Genomic DNA, 22,725 nt, shown 5'->3' on the forward strand with positions numbered 1-22,725 from the left:
GGCCTGGAACTCCTCACCTCAGGTGATCCACCTGCCTCAGCTTCCCAAAGTGCTAGGATTACAGGCATGAACCACTATGCCTGGCCCTTAGCCAAACATCTTTAAGTGTGTATTGACAACATAGCATAGACAAACAAATTAATTTGAAATTTCATTTTAAAATCAAAGCAAGATACATGTTATTCTAGAAACATACCCCCAATACTATTGGCTTATGAAATGGAGGAAAATTTAGAGTTAAGTATTTTCAGAATTGATATCATTTTGTAAATGTTCAAACCCACAGCAGATCTTGTGTGAACCCCTGAGTGTGGTTCTGCAACTAAGTTTTACAAGACAAAAAAGCAACAGAAAGTGCATGGTATTGGGGTAAACAGGGGCTTAAAGGAAACAATGCATCTCGTTAAAGAAGGTATGGTTGCACAAAGCACATTTTATTTCTGTTCATTAACTTGTTGGCTTATTCCTTATTTTTTATGATCATTTTAACTCATGAAGCACACATAGTTGAAATTAATGAGATATTTCACAAAGATTTCAATCATGAGTGATTGGGAACAGAAGAGCATTGTAATAGAATTCCCTTGTATTTATCTTTTGTTAACAATAAAATGACTAAACCTTTTGCGGCTCTCAATATATGAGCTTTCCACGGGCAGTGAAGAAGGTCACCTCAGTCCCACATGTAAATGTTTAATAATGACTGGCATTTATTGAAAGTTTGCTATATGCAAGGCACTATGATAAGATATGCAATAACTTATGCCGTCATAACAATTACCCTGTTTTACAGATGAGAGACTTGAAGTTTAAAAAGATGTATTTACCTAGTAAATGGCAGAACCAAGTCTTAAATTCAGATCTGACATAAAGAGGATCTTTTCATCTGGAAGTTTGTTTGTACATTATTCTAAACTTTTTCTATAACAGAAGAGGAAAAGCATGCCTCAACACTACTATAGACTTTGTGCATAACTGGGTTGGGGTCATTGTCTTGCTTGATCATGCCCACTCCTAAGATTCCTGAGATAAAAATGCAACTAAAATTACTCTTAGGGAGCCCCAAAAATATTCTGAATTAAGACTGGAGAAAGCTCTTGAGTGCCTAATAAATTACCAAATCTGGCTTCTGAGACCATATTTATTTCCTGAAAATAAATAGGAAAGTCATGATTAGGGCAAAAGCTCCAAGTCAAGTCAGTTCCAATACTGCACTGGGGTAGGTCACAGGATATGGTTTAAGTGAGTTCTCTGCCATTGAAAATCTTATTTCAAACATGCTCCAAAAGTTTGAGGATTAAAACTGCTTTGGGAACTTGGGGAGGTGCCAGAAAGCACAAATCAGAATGCTGGAAAGACTTACCTTTGTCTGTGCTTGGACCTGTCCAGCTCCCAAGACACGCCCTAATGATGGTTTGTCATGATATTTTGTGAGGCTCCATCTGATGGACTTATTAGTTTAAATATTGGTCTATGCAGTTTATACATACAAAATGTCACTGACTTCCTACTCCTGGCTTTAAGTACTGAGCTTTCTTGTCAACCATTCTTAATAGAGGAAGCCATTTTTGGCTCCTGGACATACTGTTAAGTCAACTAAAGCCTTATCATAACTGAAGACTGATTCTCATGGTAGAAGCTAGGCAACCCAACAGACTAAAGGTGTAGGTATTCCCTCAATTTTTAAGCCATCTTAGTCCATAAGTTTATGATTTAAATTTTTATCAGTCATTTTCATATGGTACTCTGAAGACTAAGGTTTTTGAAAGTGACTCAGATACCATGGAGAGCAGATGCTACATTGTCCTGCTCAAATCCTCCCTTCAGAACCGAAGGATTTATTCTGATAGCTGCCGGGAGTGCTGCTTGATCACCCCTAGCTGTCAGCCCTCCCTGGGAATTGCTTTTTGTAGAAGAAAGCTGTCTGCTCCGGACATGGAATTCTGAGGGACTATCCTAGCTTCAGAGCACCCCATAGAGTTTTGGCCCTGTTGTGACTGTATTGCTTAACCCCTCTGTCTAATCTTGCATCTTTTACTTCCCTCACAGGTGCCAATCCCAGAGCACTCCCTAACAGACTTTCCATGCTAAATTTCTTCCAGGTCTGCTTCCCAGAGAACTTTGACCTACAGCAACTCAATCATAGTAGCTCTTTTACCATATAAATAATATTTATGTATCAAAAGACCAATTTATTTAAGTTCATCTCTCCAAAGTAATACCCAGGGGTGTTTTCCTTTTGTAATTGTTTCTTGTTAACCTTTATTTATACATTCCATTTACATACATACTCTTGTGCCCTTTAAGACAGAAAAGATATTAAAAAATTATGACTTAAGGTCCTTCAGAGGTAGCCTGCTGTGGGGGTACCTGGTGCTGTGGCCTCATGGAAAAACTAATGATGACTATTTTTAGAATTTTATACCTAAAAAATGAGGAAAGCATTAACAGAAACAATCATGATAGATCATCTACCATTCAGTAGATGGTACATATTTTCAACTACGGATAATGTCTTTACATATCCTGTTACTCCCAGAAAAATAACATTTTGAAGTTTTTGTCTTAACTATGATATTAATAAGTACATTGTATATAAAATTTTCTTAAGCTAAACAACTTCACATTAAAAATATACTATAAACTAGCCTCTTATAATACTGGGGGAAACCAATAGCAAAAAAAGAGTCCATGGTTTTTTGATACAAGTTACTGTATTCTGGGTGCTTTGGAAAATTGGCAAGGAAATTTCCAACTAAGTCAATGAAAGATCAAATGATAAACCTTAATTGCTGAAAAGATCATTCTAATTTAATAAACATAAATGACTATGTTTTGGATATTTATAGCAGGCTTCTGCACAGTTGATTCGATAATTCTAACTTACACAATAGTCAAGGGAACAGAAAGAAGAAAAACATAGCTTGGAGGCAGAGGTTGGTCTTGATCTTGGCTTTCCCACTTCTTTCCTGGGAAGCCATACATGTCAGGTCTTGGCATTCTGTTCCAGCAACAGGGATGAGGAAAAAAGATAAACTCTTTTCACCCTCAGGTGTGTTGTTGCTTTGGTCATTCCAAGCCGGATGTGGCAGCCATTAACTGGTAAGTAGAACGTGATAGGGAGTCAGAAGTGACACTCAGAATGAAGAGTTGTGAAAGAGTATTATTTATTAGAAAGAATAACAAAGTATATACATATCATTTAACACGTATGTTTGGGCAACTACGACATTGTAATAGTGAATTTCTTCTGGAGCCTAAAATACCACACTTAGATACTTGAGAATTCCTGCTCACAAAAAAGTTTCTGAGTTTTTTTTTTTAATTAAAATGTAGTAAATAAAAGTCTATTGAAAAATACTGAACAAAGGTGAAGTTTTGGTAATATCAGTGACCATATGTATTGTAAAATATTCTTGTTGGAGAAATAGTGAATCAACCAAACACAACACTGAAAATACATTTTCTCCTAAAATACACAAGTGTATAGTGGAAATACTGTATATGTATCCAAATAACAGCAATATTCTTTTATCAAAAGTGAATAGCTTTGTACATTATAATGTATACATCAATCCACTCTCTTTGTGCACAATAAGTATACTTTTGGAGTCAAAGAACTTCAAAGTACAACCAACTCTAGATCTTTTTTGTTAGTGGTCTATCTGGAGACTATGAGTAGACAAAATGGGTTTACTTATTTGATAAATATTTTGAGTACCTATTATGTGCCAGGCATTGTGTTAGGCACTAGCAATGCAATTATAGAATGACACACATGTTCTCTTCCCTTGTGAAGCCTATTGATTAATGGAAGAAGCTGACAAATAAGCTATTACAATATAGCATGAGAAGCGCTGACCTGGAAAGTACAGGGTTGCACATAGTGAGAAACCAAGCCATAATGAAGAACCAAAACTCGATTTAAAGGAGTCAGAGAAGTTTCCCTGGATAACACGATGTCTCACTTGAGGTCTTAAGGCTGTGTAGATGTTGGTCAGTCTGGTGGGGAGCACTTAAAGAAGGTAAAGCATGTACAAAGTTCTGGAAGTAAGAAAGCATGTCTCTTTAAAGGAACTGGGGAAAAGTTCAGTATAGTTGAGTCTTGGAAATGGAAAGTGGCAGTATAGAGAGATGAGGTATGCAAGAACCAGTACACGAAGAGCCTTGTACAACATATTAAGGCGTAAGGACTTTGTCATAATGGAAACAGAAAGCCATTGAAAAGATTTAGGTCAAGGATATCAGAATCAGGTTAGAATAACGATTTAGAAAGATCTGTAACTACAAAGTGGAAAATGAAGGCAGGGAGGCTAATCAGTATTCTCAGCACGTCAGGTGAGATGATGGCAGAATGGACTGAGTTAGTGATGCCAGGAATGAAAAGAAGTAGAAAGATTAAATACATTTTTAGAAGTAAAATAGGACTTGGTAATTAGTTACATATAGGTACTGTAGGAGACAAAGTCAAGGATGTCACCTACAACTCTTGCTTGAGCAGTTAGGGAAAGGATTGTGTCATTTGCTGAGATGGCAAACAGGAATTAAAGATTTGGGCAAACGAATTAAAGAAAGATGCTGAGCTCTTGTTTGGACATGCTGAATCTTGGGTACTATGGGATGACCAAGTGTAAATAAATATTGGGGAAGCAATTGAATGTATGAGTCTTGAATTCTGTACAGTGCTCTGATCTAGAGATGCAGACTGGGGAGCTGTTAGTATGCAAATGGTAACTCTGAAGCCATGAGAGTGATGTGAGAACGAGCTGTTGGACTGAGAACGAGCTGTTGGACTGAACTCCAACGCATACCAAAAATTAAATGTTGGGCAGAGAAACAGGAGTTGCAAATGACCCCAAATCCACCAATATTCCTGAAGCCATAGTTTGTAAATAAGTTTACATTCTTCTTGGGCCAAGTCTATTAACAGGCATCAAAGTCTTATTTGATTTTTTTTTTTTGAGACGGAGTTTTGCTCTCGTTGCCCAGGCTGGAGTGCAATGGCATGATCTCAGCTCACTGCAATCTCCGTCTCCTGGGTTCAAGCGATTCTCCTGCCTCCAAGCGATTCTCCTGCCTCAGCTTCCATGAGTAGCTGGGATTACAGGCATGCGTCACCAAACCCTGCTAATTTTTTTTTTTTTTCAGTAGAGATGGGGTTCCTACATTTTGGTCAGGCTGTCGAACTCCTGACCTCAGGTGATCCACCTGCCTCGGCCTTCCGAAGTGTTGGGATTACAGGCGTAAACCACTGCACTCAGCTGTCTTGATTTTTTTCTTCTTCTCCCTTCAATTGTAAAACCATAAATTGGTAATGAAAGCATTTAAAAAGCCTGAAATTAATAAACTTTGTAAAGTAACTATTAAAACATAATCTACGAACCACATGAACAGCCTTTGATTGCTCAATGTCTAGCTTTGACTATTGTGATCTTTACTTATACTGTAATTTTTCCTTCATCATTCTGTAAGTTTCTCCTTTCCTGGTTGCCTGGACAGTCTTTAGTGGATTTGCAGCTTGGTGACAGCCTGGAGAGATTTTCTGTGGTCAAACATGATTAAATAAGAGATTTGTTGGTCAGCAGATAACCATGGACTGTAATACCCACAAGGAAAAGATCCAGATGCAGTTTTGGATGGGTCGATGAGGATTTACGTCATATGCTTTCTTTTATTTCACAAAATGTGTTCGGTTCTTTACTTTCATATATGTAGGAATAGAAATGGGAATGTGGCCTCTAGGGTGTGCTGATGTATGTTTAACAGCTGACTTTTGAGGAAAAAAAAAGATCTGATTTGTAGCATTTACTAATTTTTTTGGTATAAATACTCCCACCATGGCCAATTTCAAACTACCAATTTGACAGCACTGAAGGCAGAAAAAATGTACATAGTTGGCTCTTGTAAGCCAGTGCAAGCTGGCTCCAGCACACTACTAGACTAAGATTGATCTGCCTGTTGCCAGGAATGGGAAAATACCTTGCACATGATAGCTTAAGGTGTAAGAGAATAGAATTCTACAAATACAGAGTTTTTACTTTAAGAAAAATGGATTTACTCATCTATAGTCAGTTTACTTGTGGACTTTGACTTTTTCTTTTGAATTAAAGGCTGGCTGTATGAGTGTGCATTATATAATCTAATAACCTTAGCACTGTAACTTCTATTTCTTTATTCATGAGCAATAACAGTTTCTAAAACTGGCTTGTATTTGAGATTGAAATTATTGAGAATCATTTTCAATCTAATTCCTTATACCATGAACCAAACAAATTACCAGTTTTATTTCAGGGTATTAGCATAATTTGCATTCTAATATATTTCATAAAAGAAAATATTTTATTTCCATTATATGGGCAAAGTTTTTTCCCATATCAAAGCCAAATATTTGATGGCATATTGCACTAACCAATAATATGTGTAGAAAGAATACCAGCAAAATACCTTATTTTTAAAATATAATTTAATATATACCCTATTAACACCAGTGTGCAGATGCATAGTATTGACAGTATACTAAATACTTACTATTAAAAATTACTTTTAAAATGTTTTCAACATTAGGTACTGGTGGAACCAGAGCTGTTATTTTGTACATCGTATCTTTTATGTGTTCCAAAGGGAAAGTAAAATTTCCAGTAGCATTAGAAAAAAAGTACTTATATTTTATGTAGATATACAAAATCTCATGACATCTACTGAAAACCTCACAATTCTACTGTGCACTAATGAAAACACCTTTTCAAACAATTTGCACTTATATTGAGTTCATAAAGGTTACTACAAAAATATTGCAAACCCAATAAAAACATAATGATATCGTACAAAGTGTTTTGATTTTTAAAAGTCAAATTTTAAAAGGCCTGTATTTATATAAATGTGCAATAGTTTTTAGTTACGCTGACTAATATTTTTGTTTAGGATTATCTGATTTTAGAAATCTGGGTTAAATGTTTTTCCTTATTTTCTGCTACGGAATGAGAAGACACTGAGAATGCACAGAATTTAAAAAATAGATTGGGTAAAAGCTTTATAAAGTGGAATAGCAAACACTCCACATGTTTTACTTGTTGCCCTACCAAAGATAAAAATGTCCTACTGCCCCAATTTTCTGAAATTTAACTTGAATTCTTAATGATCTTAACTACCTAGGTCCTTTATATTCTTTGAGATGAAAGTGTAAAGATTTTAGGTTCTCCAACAAAACCCAATATATCACTAAAGCCATTCTCCATTTTCAAAGAATATTTAAAGAAATGCATATTTCAATATAAAACCTCAAAATGCTGAACTAAGATACCTTAACAACATGACTACCCATTACTGACTTGGCTTTAGCCTTAGAAAAATATTATTAAAATCAGCTAAGTTCCAAATTTAAGCATTTGGTTGTATACTGTTAAAACTGTACTTTCTGATATAGATATCAAAGAAAAATGATTTTTTCTGAAAAGCAACAGCAAAATATATATCTTTTTTTGGTGAAAAAATCCATGTCAATATAGGAAATACATTGTTTTAAAACTTAGAATAATTGTTATGAAAGAACTATAAAATTATAAATTTCTAAAAAAAATTACACTGAAAATGTCTCTCTAGGAAAAAATATGCAACTTGTTAGACACCGGAAAATATGGCATTACCACAGGGCGCAGTCAACTAGGCTATGAGACTTTAAAAACTCACAAAAAGTAATTAGCACCAAAATTGAAACTTCAAATGATATACTAAAGTAGGTCTAGGTCCAAATGTTACATTATAAAAAAGTTATATTTAACCCAGGAACTTTCCCTACCAATAATAAATATATTATTTTCAACCTTTAGAAAACATTCCAGCTTTACTGATTTTCATCACAATATTAAGGTAGTGTATGCTAATTATCATTTAACTTAGTTTAGACTGGGTAGGGACAATCAAAATCCAAATATTTCCCAAATAGTATTATTTGGTGTGGAAGGTGAGTGGGGAGCAGTTTTCTAAGAAAAACTTATTTTTAGCTAGTTTCATCCTTTTCTTCTGAAATGTTACTGGAACTCTATAAGAACTATATTGCTTGATTTGAATTCCATGTCCCGTTGTTTTCCCTGTTCACTTTCTGATGGTGTTATTTAAAATCTGGCATGGGGATAGAGGTGTATAAAGGGGACAGAGATCACAGTAGTGAAACAAGAGTTTTGAATAAGCTAATGTATAATCAAAATATATATTCAACCCTGATCAAGAGTTTAGTTTTAAATAACATCCAGGTATAAATTTACTTACAAAACAGTCAGCACACAATTTGAAAACAAGGCAAACTTTTTCGGTTGTCAAAAAGTGAAATATATAACTTATTCAATTACATATACGGTTACCAAATGTCAAACAATTCCATTCGACTGTGTTTTACTGTTGCACATAAATAATAACAAGGCAAAGAACAGCAACTAGTCCAAGGGCTTGCAGGCCAAGGAACCACAGCATAACCCAAAAGAAAATCACTATTACTGGTTCCACAATTCGTTCTCCAAAATACATCCTTGTGAAGCCCATGTTGATAAGGTTTTTGTTCAGTTCACCAAAAAGTGTTCCCATTTTTTTGTAGTCATCTCTAACAGGCTCAACAGTGTGGTTTTGTGATTCTTCAACATCCTTAAAAAAGAAGACAAAACATGAACATAACATGAGAAATATGTAAAGTTATTCAAGAACCTTAGTTCTTCATCACCCAAAGTGCTGAGCTACTTCCGATAATTATTCAGTAAGTGCCTGTTAACTTAATACAATGGGAATGTTCTTTCTGATCCTGGAATTGCACAAAAATGGCTGCTTAAGTGAAGAATCATGTTTGTATTTCCCTTGTGAACAACTGTTTCTGCCACCCTCCTGTTTTGTGAGGCAAAACGTGATTAGTCTGTCCTGGTAAGATTCTTTTTAGTCTATTCCTTTGACACTAAGACTTTAAGGAACTGAGCCTCAGCTGACCAAAGCATGTTTGCAATTACTATTGAGCAATCCTCAGCCACTACTGCTGTGATCCTTGTCTTAGGCTCAGCTAAGCAGACTTCAGCGTAGGCCCTTGTATAGTTTCCTGTTCATGATACAGATGCCCTAAATGTCTCTTATGAAATCTCATCAGGAGAAACAAATAGTTTGAAAATAATACAATTTTTTTTTTTTTTTACAATAAGGCCAAAAGTCTACCCAGACATAGTTGAGTGTTGCAGAAAATGTTTGTGTGCACCCAATTATACATAAACAAAAATTTTATTTCTATTATCTTCCAGTCTTATTACAATTAAGGCCATGCCAATAAGTAAGTTACTGTCTCTTGGCTTTAAACTCACTCTTTGGAATTCTGCAAGTATTGGCTCCCTGTTAGGCTCTGTCAACACAGGGACCAGTGTGACACTTCACAGGTAGAGAAGGAAGAAGGAATTTGCTGTTTCCTTCAGATGGGTTTCTTGATCCTGTTAAGTCTCACTCTAACAACAGTTTTTCACGCTGACAGCAATAGTGCATTCTAGTAGTATCAGCTGATTGCAATTTGGGGGTTTTCCAACACTTGTAGAACCAATCTCAATGTGCCTTCTTGAGATGCCAGCTCCAATTCCTGGATGCTTCTTCCTCAGATATCTGGTTCCTAGGTCTATAGGCTCCCTCCTCTGAACTAAGAGAAATCAGCACCAGGTAAGCAGTGACCTATTCTCAAAAGTCTGAATTTCAGCTCCATGGGGACCTTTTTTAAGCTTCTCAGTTTCAGTAATTCCATCTATTTCTTTTCCTTGCTGCCCAATCCTACAAGTGGTGGCTACTTCTGGCTGTTGTCCTGGTGATATTTTAGTGTAGTGGTTTTTAAACTTTAGCGTGTGTTAGAATCTGCTGGAGGACTTGTTAAAGCACAGATTGTGGCCTACTACCAGAGTTTCTGATTCAGTAAGACAGGGGTGAAGCTTGGAGTCTGAGAGTTTGCATTTCTAGGAAGTTTCTAGGTGATGCTTATGATGCTAGTCTGGTTACCATGCTTTTCCAATACCTAGTTAACAATTATTTATATTAAATTATCTTTGTTAAAATAATTGATATAGTTTCTATCTCACCCCAGACCCTAGTACAATCACAAAAGAAAATCTATGTTAGGTAGGTGAGATAACTGTAAATATAATTTATTAAATACATATTTTTAGGGGTCATGATTCAAATAATTATTGAAATATTTGCTCATAATAGGTACAAGATGGAGAATTTATCATATGTTACAAAAGCCTTTAGATATAGGGCTTCACATAATAAGTATTAAATACCATTAAGTATGCTTGTATAGGCCAAAGGAAGGCAAAATTAATTACCTTAAAAGGGAGTGTCACAAAAATCACCTGCCATAGAGCCAACAAATTTGAGGAAGTCTTAAAGCATTCTTTGAACATCTGATTCAAACTTACATTCTTTTAGTAGAAACCAAAGCTTGATCATTTCAGTCATCAATCAGTAAATAATTAAAAATACTTTTTCTTATTTAACAAATGAGGGCCATATGAAGCCTTATTTTCTATTATAGGCATAGAGTTTAAAAAACATCTTTAAGGGAAGAGTGAAAAAAATATAACTTTTGTTTGAAACAGAAAGTCAAACAAAATGATTTTCAGTATGACTTTAAGAAGTGGGCTTTTCCCATATACTAGTAATTTATGTGCAGTAATGAGTACCAAGGGGGACTGATGAGGTAGTAGAAAAATGAGACTCACTGGGGCATACTTGTTGAGCCTGTGTCATGTGTTCAAGCCATATTTACTTTTGAGCTGTACTTTTACATAATTTTAAAAATTACTTTTGGATTTTCACTTCTATCAGAAAAAGAGTCAGAAAAGCAAAATGTTGAGTTATCTAGGGAATTCAAATCCAGGCTGCAGCACTTAAAGTAGCTGAGTGACGTGACCTTAGCCAAATTACTTCACTTTTCCCGAACTTCAGTATTCTAATCCATAAAATGATTTGTGTGATTCTTTTTTGATACTGATAGTTTTCTCTTAAATTATAATTTGTGGTTCTTTTCTTTTTTTAAAAAAAATTAATTTCTAAGGTATTTTTTCCTTCACTGATATATTACGAATGGGTCAATTTTATGTTCCTTGTAGTTTGATGTGATCCATAAAATTACACTACATTTAAAAAAAAAACCTTGTTCTTGTCTAATATTAAGGCTTTCTTTTCTCTAGGGTAGAACTGGGTCCTTGATTTAGTATGTAATTCTGCTGATTCCTCATCCCTCTCTATTTCTCCAGTGTTTAGTATGTTGATACTGTTTCTGGCCTTTTTTTCTTCTTCATGTTTTATTAAAGTTCTTAAAAATTTTTTTTACTCTTCCTAATTTCTTGTAATCTATGCACTCGTTGTACTTTGGGGTTTTTTTGTTGTTACTGAAGCTTTTTGAGACTTTTTTTTCAGTATTTTTGTGGTTTTAGTACAAAGAAAGTACCCTAATCTGGATACGGCAGGTACTCTCTGAAGATTTAAAATTCTTTGTAAAATAAATTAAATCTACAAATGCTTGTGGTTTTTTTCAGGGGAAGAAAGAGGTGTTGCAACACTTAAATCAAAATAGAGAGTTACTAACACAGGCCAGGTGAGGAGACAGCAATGCTGACATTATCTCAGATCTTGAGAACAGCTGGTGGGACTGAGACTGAAGGCCGAAGACCCAGTAAGGACAAATCTGGGCAAGCTGTGGCTGTCGCAGCCTTCTTCTTCCTTTTTTATTATAAAAAATTTTAAGCACACACAAAACTAGAGAAAATAGTATAATAAACCTATATACCCATCAACCAGATTCAGTAATTTCTAAAACTTTGCCACCTACTGAAGTACTTCTTAATCTGGGTAATCTAATGAAGAAGAAGAAAAAAGTTTTTAAAAAATCACTAGACTAATGCCTAAAAGTAACATATCTTCACAAATGAAGTTCTATAGAAACATCAAATATATCCAGCAATGAATTGGATAGGGGGTTCAAACAACGCTAAAGGAAGACATTTAAGAGTGTGGAAAGGGTGTCAGTTTCCAGGCAGGCAAATGAAAAAAAAAAACATGGAAAAGGAAAATGAGCAATATTCTTCAATCAGTAAGATTATAGTCAATCTCATTAAAGTATTTTATGTATCTAGGCTATCCTCTCAAATAACACAGTTCTAAAGGATACAAAAAGTGGCGTGTTGATAAATGTTTAACAATGGGCTTTGTTGGGGGTTGAGGGAAGCTCTATTTTGTAGTGTTTGCCAATGCTCTTGTGTTTTCCAATTTCTGTAGTATTAGTACTCTCACTCTGGCCAATTTCAAACTGTAACAGTCAGCTCACAAAGTTCCTGAAAATTTAACAACTTGCTCTTCGAGGACTGGTAGGAGCCAGCACCAGCACTTCACTGTAGGAATAAGAGATGCTTGAGATAAGTTGAGGTAAAGACCTGCATGTTTATAGTCGATGAGTTTGATCCTTTCCTTCTGTCAATTGGTGCATTTCTACATTTTGTTTTGTTTTGTTTTTAAGTTTACAAAATTGACAAGCTGGGATAATTAAGTAGAATTAACTTATTACAAATATATAGAAAAATATATTGCAATTGGGTAAATTGTATTAAGATAGGAATATATTATGACTTGAGTTAGAGATACAATGAAATGCATGTGGTGTCAGAAAACTAAGTAACAGCATATTGCTTTTTCTGGATCGTCTCATGCAGCTGTCAAAAGGTCATCCAATTCAATTATTTTTAGAAATTCTTATTTACAATAACATTTAAACCATCTGGTTGATTTGTGAGGAAGAGGGATTTCTTGATGCTCCCTAGGTCAGTGAACGACACCACCATCCACCAGATCCAAAGGTCAGAACTCTAAGGCTTTCTTAATCCCCACCCTCTTCCTCTTCCCTATGTCCCACTTCTAGCTCATCACCAAATCCTCTGTTTTATCTTCTAAATATTTCTTTAAAGTGTATATACTATTCCATCTACTGCTATAATCATAATAGTCTACTAAGATCTCTTGCCTTGACTATTCAAATAATTTCCTAACATTGCTACTGCACAAATCCATTAGCTTCTCTATAATGTATATACCACAATGTAGCCACAGTGATTCTTTCCAAGTACAAATTCAATCATGCCACCTCCATCCTGTTTTTAGGATCAAGGATCCTAAAAACTTTTCTCACAGTTTACAGAATACCTAAAAGTATTCAAGCAGAAAATTTGCTCAAATTCTTATTTTCATCTTGGACAAAAATTTAAACTAGGTAAAACTATTTGCAGCAGGTTAGTACATTTTCATAGCTTTTAAAGTAGTGATGAATTTAGATTCAAATGTGAAAAAAAGACTCAGCAAGAATGAAGAGATACATCGTTGGCAGAATTGCAATAAGACAAAAAAAAAACAAAAAAAAATCCTCCCCCACAAACAATAAACAAACCCATAAGACTTCACACATATACCAGTACATGAGTGCAGAAATATAGATGGACCTTTTTTCCTGTTCTAATATTAATCACTTTTGTCTTTGCCAAAATTTATTCTTTGTATGCGAGGTCTCAATGGAAAAACATTTGTCAAATATACGGTTTCCTTTGTGATTATGCAGAGAGTACTGACTATGATATGCACATGAAGAGTGTTCTCAACAAAACAGTGATATTCTTTTTTTGGTCCATGATTAAAGACATACATAAAAATAGAGGGGTGTTCCAATTGATTCAAAACGCTTCTTAACAGATACCCAAAATTAATGATGAGAAATTAAAGGTGAACCCTTAAGTAATCACTGGATTTTTGAGAAGCATCTTCAAAGATAATTAAATCAAAGTATCTTACTTTAGAAATTAGGCATAAAGAGGTTAAGTCCCAGAGCCCATTAACAACAACCAAGGTTTTGGTAGCAAATAGGACAGATTCAAATCCCGCTCTGTCATGTATCAGCTGTGTGACATTAGGCAAATTACTTAACCACTGACTCCCAGTTTCTTCTCCCATAAAATGTGCATAATAACACCTACTTCATAGAGTTGTTGTGATAATAAGAAAACAGATAAAAACTTTTTGAATAAGCACTCAACATATGGTAACTATTATTATTACTGTATTTTTGGCAGAATTTATATCTTGTGATTTTACTTCTATTCTCTATTGTATCATGCTGCCTGAGATAATTAATACCTTACTGATTATCTTTCTCATGATAATTAAGTTCATTTGTATTTTTTTCAAGTGTTATGACAATTTCATTCTAAGGAAATTGAGTTGGGATGTTTTCTATGGAACATCCCTACCCACAGAACAATCTGTGCACATTAATATTGGTAAAACTTGTTTACTCACTTTTAGGAGAGCACAAGCTACATTCTATAAACAGGCTTTTGCTGAGTGAGTGACAATTTAAGATTCACTTACAATTGTCTTTCTGTGTCCAGTATTACATGTTGTTGTATTAATGCATATTACTACATATGCAATATTGAAAATCTGCTGTTTTTGCCTACATAGTATATATTCCATATATTCTACTTGATTTAACTTTGGGGAAACCATACTTTACCTGCTCTTAGTCCATGTGTTAGTTGAAGATGTCTCCATTCCCCAGCTCCAGGCCTGCCCAATAAGAACATTTCATTTTATTTTTTTTTGGGTGTCAGATGGTTTACTCATATGAATTATGAAAGCCATTTCAATATCAAAATCTGTGATGAAATCTGGGGAGTGGCCAGGTTAGTGGCAGATAACTATGATCTGAAGTTCCTTTATCAATCATTTTCTATACTCTTACTTGGCCTCTAACTTATTATCTGTCATTCTCATGTCCATTGGTGTCATCTTCTTGTCTTCACTTCACTCTTTGTCCCATTCATCAAATTGCTCTTGAAAAAAATTAAATGATCTTAGTCCTCTGACTCAAGTCACATACCTGAAAACAGTCACCCTTGGCCAGGCACTATAGCTCACACCTATAATCTCAGTTACCTGGGAAGCTGAGGCAGGAGAATCGCCTCAACCCAGGTGGAGGTTATGTGAGCCAAGATTGCACCACTGCACTCCAGTCTGGGCAACAGAGCAAGACCCTATTACAACAACAACAACAATGACAACAACAAATCACCCTTCCAGGAGCATAATCACATTTGTAGAGACAAGTCATGTTTGGAGGGGATGTTTAGAGATATATTGACAAACTGCAGAATGCACTGAACCCGTTAGCTACTATAATGGATTTCCCTTTCAGTCTCAAAACATTTCCAGAGGTTGGTAATTTCTTCATTGATTTTTTTCTTAAATAAAATCAATTAACATCTATTATAAAAACTTTAAATCTACAGTAGGGTAAAAATAAAATGTATAAAAGCTCCTTTGCACTCCCCTCACTTAGTTCTACTCCATGGAATTAACGATTGTTAAAATTTCTTGTTTATCCTTACAGAATTCCATTTATTGGTGAGAATGTGTCATATAAAACATCTTAGCCAGGTGCAATGGCTACTGCTTGTTAAGCACAGCATTTCTAGAGCCAAGGTCAGACGATTGCTTGAGGGCAGAAGTTCAAGACTAGCCTTGGAAAAAGAGAGACCCCATCTCATGTTTTTTCTTATGCTTTCTCTTAGACATTTCTGTATTATATTTCTTCCTCTTTTTATAAAACACTGATTTATCTGTTCATATGTCACGCCAAATTCAAATGAGAGTGATAGACTCTCTTGTATTGTGGGGCACCTGTTAAACTTTGCCCAGTGTCCATGAGGGATTTGCTGACTAATCTTGTCTTGGGATATTGTTTCTCATTTTCTGTTTTCCTTTTTATTTCCTGTTCATCTTCCATCTCCTTTTCATTTTCCTCTTCTTTTCATCACCTCTCTTTCCACCAGCTTCTCCTCCTCCTCCTCTCCATTTCTGCTTTCCCTTTCATTCACCTTCACTGTAATTTCCATTTGATTGTTCTGGATTTTGATCCCAAGGCATAGCTGATTGTTTCTGTATAAAAATATTTGAATGATCAGGGGCTTCTGAAGTATCAGGATCTCTCTCCACGTTAAAAAAGTTTCTTCTTTCACTTCCTGAACACCATCCTTTCCTGGGCTTCCTTCAAAGTCAATGGCTGCTCTTTCAAAGCTTTCTTTATTGCTCCTCTTTCCCCTACTGCTTTCTGACCCTGTGCTTTTTTAATCACCCATTTTCTTTCTCTCTTTTTTTTGTTTTTGAGATGGAGTCTTGCTCTGTTACCCAGGCTGGAGTGCAATGGTATGATCTTGGCTCACTGCAACCTCCACCTCCAGGGTTCAAGCAATTCTCCTGCCTCAGTCTCCTGAGTAGCTGGGATTACAGGTGCCCACCACCACACCCAGCTAATTTTTGTGTTTTTAGTAGAGACAGGGCTTCACCATGTTGGCCAGGCTGGTCTTGAACTCCTGACCTCAGGTGATCCACCCGCCTTGGCCTCCCAAAGTCCTGGAGTACAGGCGTGAGCCACCATGCCCAGCTGAACATTTTATTTTCTTGGGCAAGTATTTACTTAATGAATGAGTATATAATGCAAGACAGGCCAATGAAAACTCTAGCCAAGACTTTTACTGCAACTATTTAAAAAAACACACACAAATAAACTGTAGTTAGATAGCTGGTGAGATGTAGGCCATCATATTACTAGAAGGGGAAAGCTTGCTAAGAACAAAGCCAACATAAAGCCAAGAAATGGATAGAGACAGTTTCATTGACATAGTTTGAGTACTTGGATCTAGCTAACATGTCTACTTTTGGTCTTTTTCATAACATGAGCCAATAAATTCCTATTTCCCAAAATTTAGTAGGAGTTGGATTTTTGTCACTTGAAACCAAGAGTTCTGACTACAGATGATGATAATAATAATAATAGCTACCACTAATCAGAGTTTAACTATATGCTATATATTGTGATAGGCACTTTACACATTCAGCTAGGGACTCGTAACTTGGAGATTCCCACTCTGGCAACTGAGAGAGAAGAGCCTTGGGCATGTACATAGTTTTTCAGGCTGCCAGTGATGACTGTGATATCATTTTTAAGCCTGGCTTCCAAGGAGTAAGGGGTAAGAATAGTTTATTGTTCAATCGGTGTTTGGTCAGATGTTGAATTTAAGCTCGTTGTGCCACTGAGACTATTGTCCTGTGTTGATGGGTCTATGTACAGTATGGAGAATGCTTTCAAGTCTATAATCCTACTATAGTTACTCCTGAGTGGGTGCAGCCTAGCACATGAGCACTGCTTTCTTGATTCTCACAGTTGACTTTGATCCCAGAAAGACCCTTGGCTCTTTCCCTGGTTCTCTCTTTAAAACTTCTGGCTGCTGTGTTGTTTTGATGGTGTTACTAGTAATATGTTTTGATATATTATGGAGCTATTGGCCTCCTTTTAATTGGTCTTTACCAAGATCTGTATTGCTTTCAACAACAAACTTAGCCATGAAGTTCTCCATTCCCTTTTCCAAATAAAGCCTCTCAGGCAAACCTATGGAGCTCTTCACTCATAAGATTTGCCTTTCCTCCTGGGCAGGGCTCCTGCACCTTTGCACTAGTCTTCACTGGGGTGACACCCTGCTGTAAAATTAGACACATGAAGTTAGGGAGAAGCTCCTGGTTTTCCTGGGTTCTTGCTCCTGGAAGGGAACCTCCACCCTACAGTGAGTATGGGGAGCGGAAGCTGGGCCTCTGTGTTCTCAACTTGCTGTGCCTCTCTTAGAGACTGTTTGGGGGAAGAGAGAGTTGTCCTCTCAGCTATGCCTACCTGGAATAGAGATTCCACAACATGGAGCTAGCGGGAGGGGAGGCAGAGCGCTGAGAAACACCAGAGGCCTACTCCTCCAGGGTGAAACGGTAGCCTGAGATTTAGCAGATATTCTTGAATGAATAATTCTCTATTTGCTGTATACCTTGAAGATGGTTCTTGGAGACTTTAAAAGATTGTTTTATTTTGTTTTGTTAAATAATTTTCAACAGTTACATTGTTGCTTTGCTGAGGAGACAGTCTGAATTCCTTACGTCCTTGTTCTAGAAACCCTATCTTGGTTGTTTCTGGATACCACTTTTGATGGTGAATTGTGAGACAATTTCTGTGAGGCTGAATCAGAGGATGCTGTATGGTAGACAGCTAGTTCTCTGGAATCAGTCTTGGGACTGTAAGCACCTTCAAGAGTGTTTATTATTCTTTAAATGTTCTGTGATCAAACTCTCAGTATAAAAGTTCGACTTAGGAGGATCCATTTAATCAGGCAGTTCTTACTAACATTAAAAAAAGGCTTTAAATATATACTTAAAGTTTAAATGTATTTAAAAATGGCTCCCCTTTTCTCCTTCTTCATTATCCTTTCACATATCACATTAAATGGGCAATTTTTCTTCATTGTGCAGTTGTCTACCAAGTACTTTAGCTGGTAATTTACTTATTTTTTCATTAAGCCTAAAGAAAGTTAACCAGAAACCCAAATATCAGAATAGTCCTGTTTTTTTCCCTAGTTGCTTTAATACATTAAATGTCACACTCAAACCTATTTTTTAGAACAACTTTGAACATAATTAAAAAACTTTCTATCATTATTTATAACTCTCTGGAGAAGTTCTTGAAAAATGTAGAAATATAAAAAGTAAATCAAGAATGCTCTGTGAACATTAAAATAGTCTTCTCCTTCTACAGCCCAAATTAAATCTCTGGCAGGGCTGGGCATGGTGGCTCACACCTATAATCCCAACACTTTGGGAGGCCGAGGTGGGCAGATCACTTGAGGTCAGGAGTTCAAGACCAGCCTGGGCAACACAGTAAGACCCTGTCTCTACAAAAAATACAGAAATTAGTGGGGTGTGGTGGTGTGTGCCTGTAGTCCCAGCTGCTCAGTAGGCTGAGGTAGGAGAATAGCTTGAGCCCAGGAGGCAGAGGCTGCAGTGAGCCAAGATGGCACCACTGCACTCCAGCCTAGTTGACAGAGCCAGAACTTGTCTCAAAACAAACAAACAAAGAAACAAACATCTGGCAGCCCAGAAAGAAACAGCAAATAAATAAATATATTAATGCACAAATGAACAAATAAAACTATATTAAGCTATCATTTATATTCAGCATAACATTTACAATTATTTTGCTTTAAAAACACTTTACTCTCTAGAACCAATTCAACAAACATATTTTCTGGTACCTATAAAGTATTAGATAAATAATACCATGTCCTTAACTTTAAGAAGCTAATAATGTAGTATGGAGGTTAACATTTATAAACAAATACATGTATCTTAAGGCATAAGGTGTTAAAACATTTAAGAGTTGCAAAATGCTTGGCATTTAGTTCAAAAAAGATAAAAAACTATATCAACAGAATTGGTAAAAAGCCCACTAATGCAATGCTTTCAAATATTTAAATGATGTTTTTAAAAATGATATGGTGTGCTTAACTGCTTTATATTATTATATAAAAGGATAGCTGGTTACAGCACTGATACACCACAAACTGATTCCGTGGTTGACAAAACGTCTTCACTTCAGAATTTAGTCATCTGCAAAGACCCGTTTCTTGCTTTATATTCCTTTTCATCTCAAAGGCTATCCCTATGAAGCTATGCTCTGAAATATGTAAGCCTTGAAAACAAGTAATGTTTAAATGAAATTTTTAACTGATTTAACGACACATTTATTTAAAAATGAACATTAATTGAATAGTATGTGCTGGGCAATGTTTTAAGTACTATAATCTTCAAAACATAAAGGAAACTGAGGAAGAGAGATTATGTAATTTAGTCAAGATCCCTTAGTAATTTGTGGAATCTAGAAACATTCTGGCAATCTGGCTCTAAAGCCTATGTTCTAAAGCCCTACACTATATGCTTCCTTATAAATATAAAATCAATCTTGTGATGATTCATATTCTAATTGTTTCAATGTATCAGTTTTTAAAAGTAGTTCAGTTATACTTGTCTTGATTCACTTATATTCAGCAAATTTTTTTGAACATAAACTCAAGAGTTTATAGTATTCATAATAAAACAAAAGATGACATTTAGAACTGAATCACTTGGCCCTTTCTCTCCTTATCTCCACTCTGTTCAAAATGCTTGTATCTTTTAATAAGCCAGCATTCTCTTACATCTGTGTTTGGGCTCAACACACTCAAACCTTAGCACAGTCTTCTTTGTAGTTTTTTTTTTTCTGGAAAATTGGCTTAGTTTGCCCTCCATAGCCACTCTGCTTCCTGTCATAACATTGCTTTCCCTCGGCATACAGAGAATCCTTGCCCTTCTTGTACTGCGTCATTTTGTGGGATTGGTGCTTGCCACACTTTGTATAGAAAGTCCAGCGGGTTTTAGGCATGTTCACCATGTTTGTGGGAGCGCTGTCACACAGAAAGAAAGTAAAAATAATCATTTTAAAATGGTTTTGTGGTTTTTGCATTTTTTCCTGTACAATAACAGCTTCTTGTTTTATACACACATCTGGCTGACTATAGTATAGCACCTGTCAATTGTCATACTATTTGACCAGGATTTTAAAAATGAAAAACAAAACCAATCTCTAACCTTTAATCCCATTCCTATTCCCAGAAGAAAAGAAAGCTGTAGAGGTTGGCACAAAGACTAAGCACATTGAACACTTCAAAGGTGGACTTTTTTTTGTTTTTCATATTTCTAACTGTATCCAGTGAAGAGAGAAAACATATCATATTTGGGCAGAAAATAACCACTTGTTTCCCCCTGAAATTTTCTGGCCTTAATAGTATAGTAATCCCCCTTATCCACAGTTTCTCTTTTCTCAGTTTCAGTTGCCTGTGATCAACTGTGGTCTGAAAAATATTAAAAGGAAAATTCTAGAAATAAACTATTTGTAAATTTTAATTGTGGGCCATTTTGAATAGAGTAACAAAATATCACACCATCGTGTTCCATCCTGCTTGGGACATGACTCATGCTTTTGTCCAGTGTATTCATGCTATTGACACCACCCATCCATTAGTTGCTTAGTAGTCACTTCAATTATCAGATCAACAGATCACAAGGAGGGTGAATATGATACAATAAGATTATTTTGAGAGAAAGAGAGGGAGAGACCACATTCATACAACTTTTATTACAGTATACTTGTTATAATTTATTCTTAGTTATTGTTGTTAATATCTGTGTCTTATAAATGAAATGTTATCATAGGTATGTACATATAGGAAAAACAGTATATATAGGGTTCAGTACTATCATCAATTTCAGGCATCCATTGGTGGTCTTAGAATGTATCCCCTGCAGATAAGGGGGGACTACTGTATGTGCTTAATGACTAAAAACAAAGAACAGTGAACTTCTAACATGAGCAGAATGTGCTCCAATGATCATGGAAAGGCTGCCTTTATACATAACATAATTTTTAACTAAATTTAGTTATAGAGAGACCAAAAGAAGGAAGAGGAATGACAGAAAGAAATAGTTTGAGTGAGTCTCAGAGGGATTTTAGACTAAAAAATATTTTGCCAAAAAATAACTGGAATTTTGTTCCACTTCATCCACTCTACACCATGCCACTCAACCTCTCCAAAGAAAGGCTTTTTGAAAAATGCCTTCTTACTTACTTTCTTACAAAAGGTCAGGAGTCTCACATTTGTTAAACACAAGTAAGACATAGTATCATACAGAAAGAGAATAGACAAATACATGACAATATATACCATGAAAGAAGCCAAATTTTAAAAGCCTCTGGATTCGTTATATATTTAGTCCTTTTGGCTTCTATTTTCTCCTTGCAGTTAATTTCAACTGTGAATTCATAGCTACATTTTCTCCCCATGCCCTGACTTCCCACAGTCTCCAATTTCCCTGTTTCTTTTAGGCTGCTAAGTGTTGTTGGTAAAAATTGTGCTGAGATGCTTCATTATAAAATTATGTTGTCTCAATGTTCCTGGTACTCCTTCCATACTCCCAAATCCTTTCAGTCACCTCTTGGTAACTGTTCATCCAATTCCTGAAGATTATTTTGGATCTTTCTGATTCTTTTATCTTCTCTTTCTCAGAGGTGTTACTATTTCTTTTTAAAATTAGTGTTTACTCATAATCCCAATCCTCTTATTCATGCATCCAAGTACAAAAATAGATTTTATACTGTAACATATTCCTTTACATTCCTAAAGCAAAATAAGCAAAATAGAGATCCTGAATGGAACTGGATTAGTTTGTGTGTTTGATAAGTCACTTTCTTTTAGGACAAAACTAAGAAAAGCAATAATATTCAAAATCAGAGGCACCAGAAAGAATCTGTGGCACTAACTAGATGAGGACTGATTCTTAAAAGTGTTGAGTATATCACTGATGCTGCTCTTCTGGTAGTTTGGCCAGCATCTATTGAAAGAATTATCAACATTTATGATTTTGTAAATGCTTCTTTTAAATTAAATTTTAGGATAGGAGTTTTAAGTTTGTACCTAGCCCAAGGTAAAGCTCTATGGAAGATTGAAGACTATTTTGCTTATGCTGTTATATATCTTTTCCATATTATATTTTAAGAGCTAAACATGTAGGCATGACTAACAAGTATCCACAGCTGGGCATGATGGCTCATGCCTATAATCCCAGCACTTTGGGAGGCTGAAGTGGGTGGATTACTTGAGGTCAGGAGTTCAAAACTAGGCTGACCAACATGGTGAAACCCCATCTTTACTAAAAATACAAAATTAGCCAGGCGTGTTGGTACACGCCTGTAATCCCAACTACTTTGAA

General features: G+C 35.7%; 1 protein-coding gene across 1 annotated transcript in view; it reads right to left on the reverse strand.

The window, feature by feature from the left end:
- Nucleotides 1–3,145: 3,145 nt before the first annotated feature.
- The window catches only part of FAM241A (family with sequence similarity 241 member A), a 39,114-nt gene continuing 19,534 nt past the window's right edge, over nucleotides 3,146–22,725 (reverse strand). The window contains exon 2 of the mRNA XM_012436593.2: nucleotides 3,146–8,634. Within this exon, the coding sequence (XP_012292016.2) occupies nucleotides 8,389–8,634 (246 nt within the window). The 3' untranslated portion in view covers nucleotides 3,146–8,388. The remainder of the gene's footprint in view (nucleotides 8,635–22,725) is intronic.

The sequence above is a fragment of the Aotus nancymaae genome, unplaced genomic scaffold (genome assembly GCF_030222135.1).
Source record: "Aotus nancymaae isolate 86718 unplaced genomic scaffold, 86718_ANA_hifiasm-v0.15.2.pri h1tg000033l, whole genome shotgun sequence".
NCBI classification, from domain to species: Eukaryota; Metazoa; Chordata; class Mammalia; order Primates; family Aotidae; genus Aotus; species Aotus nancymaae.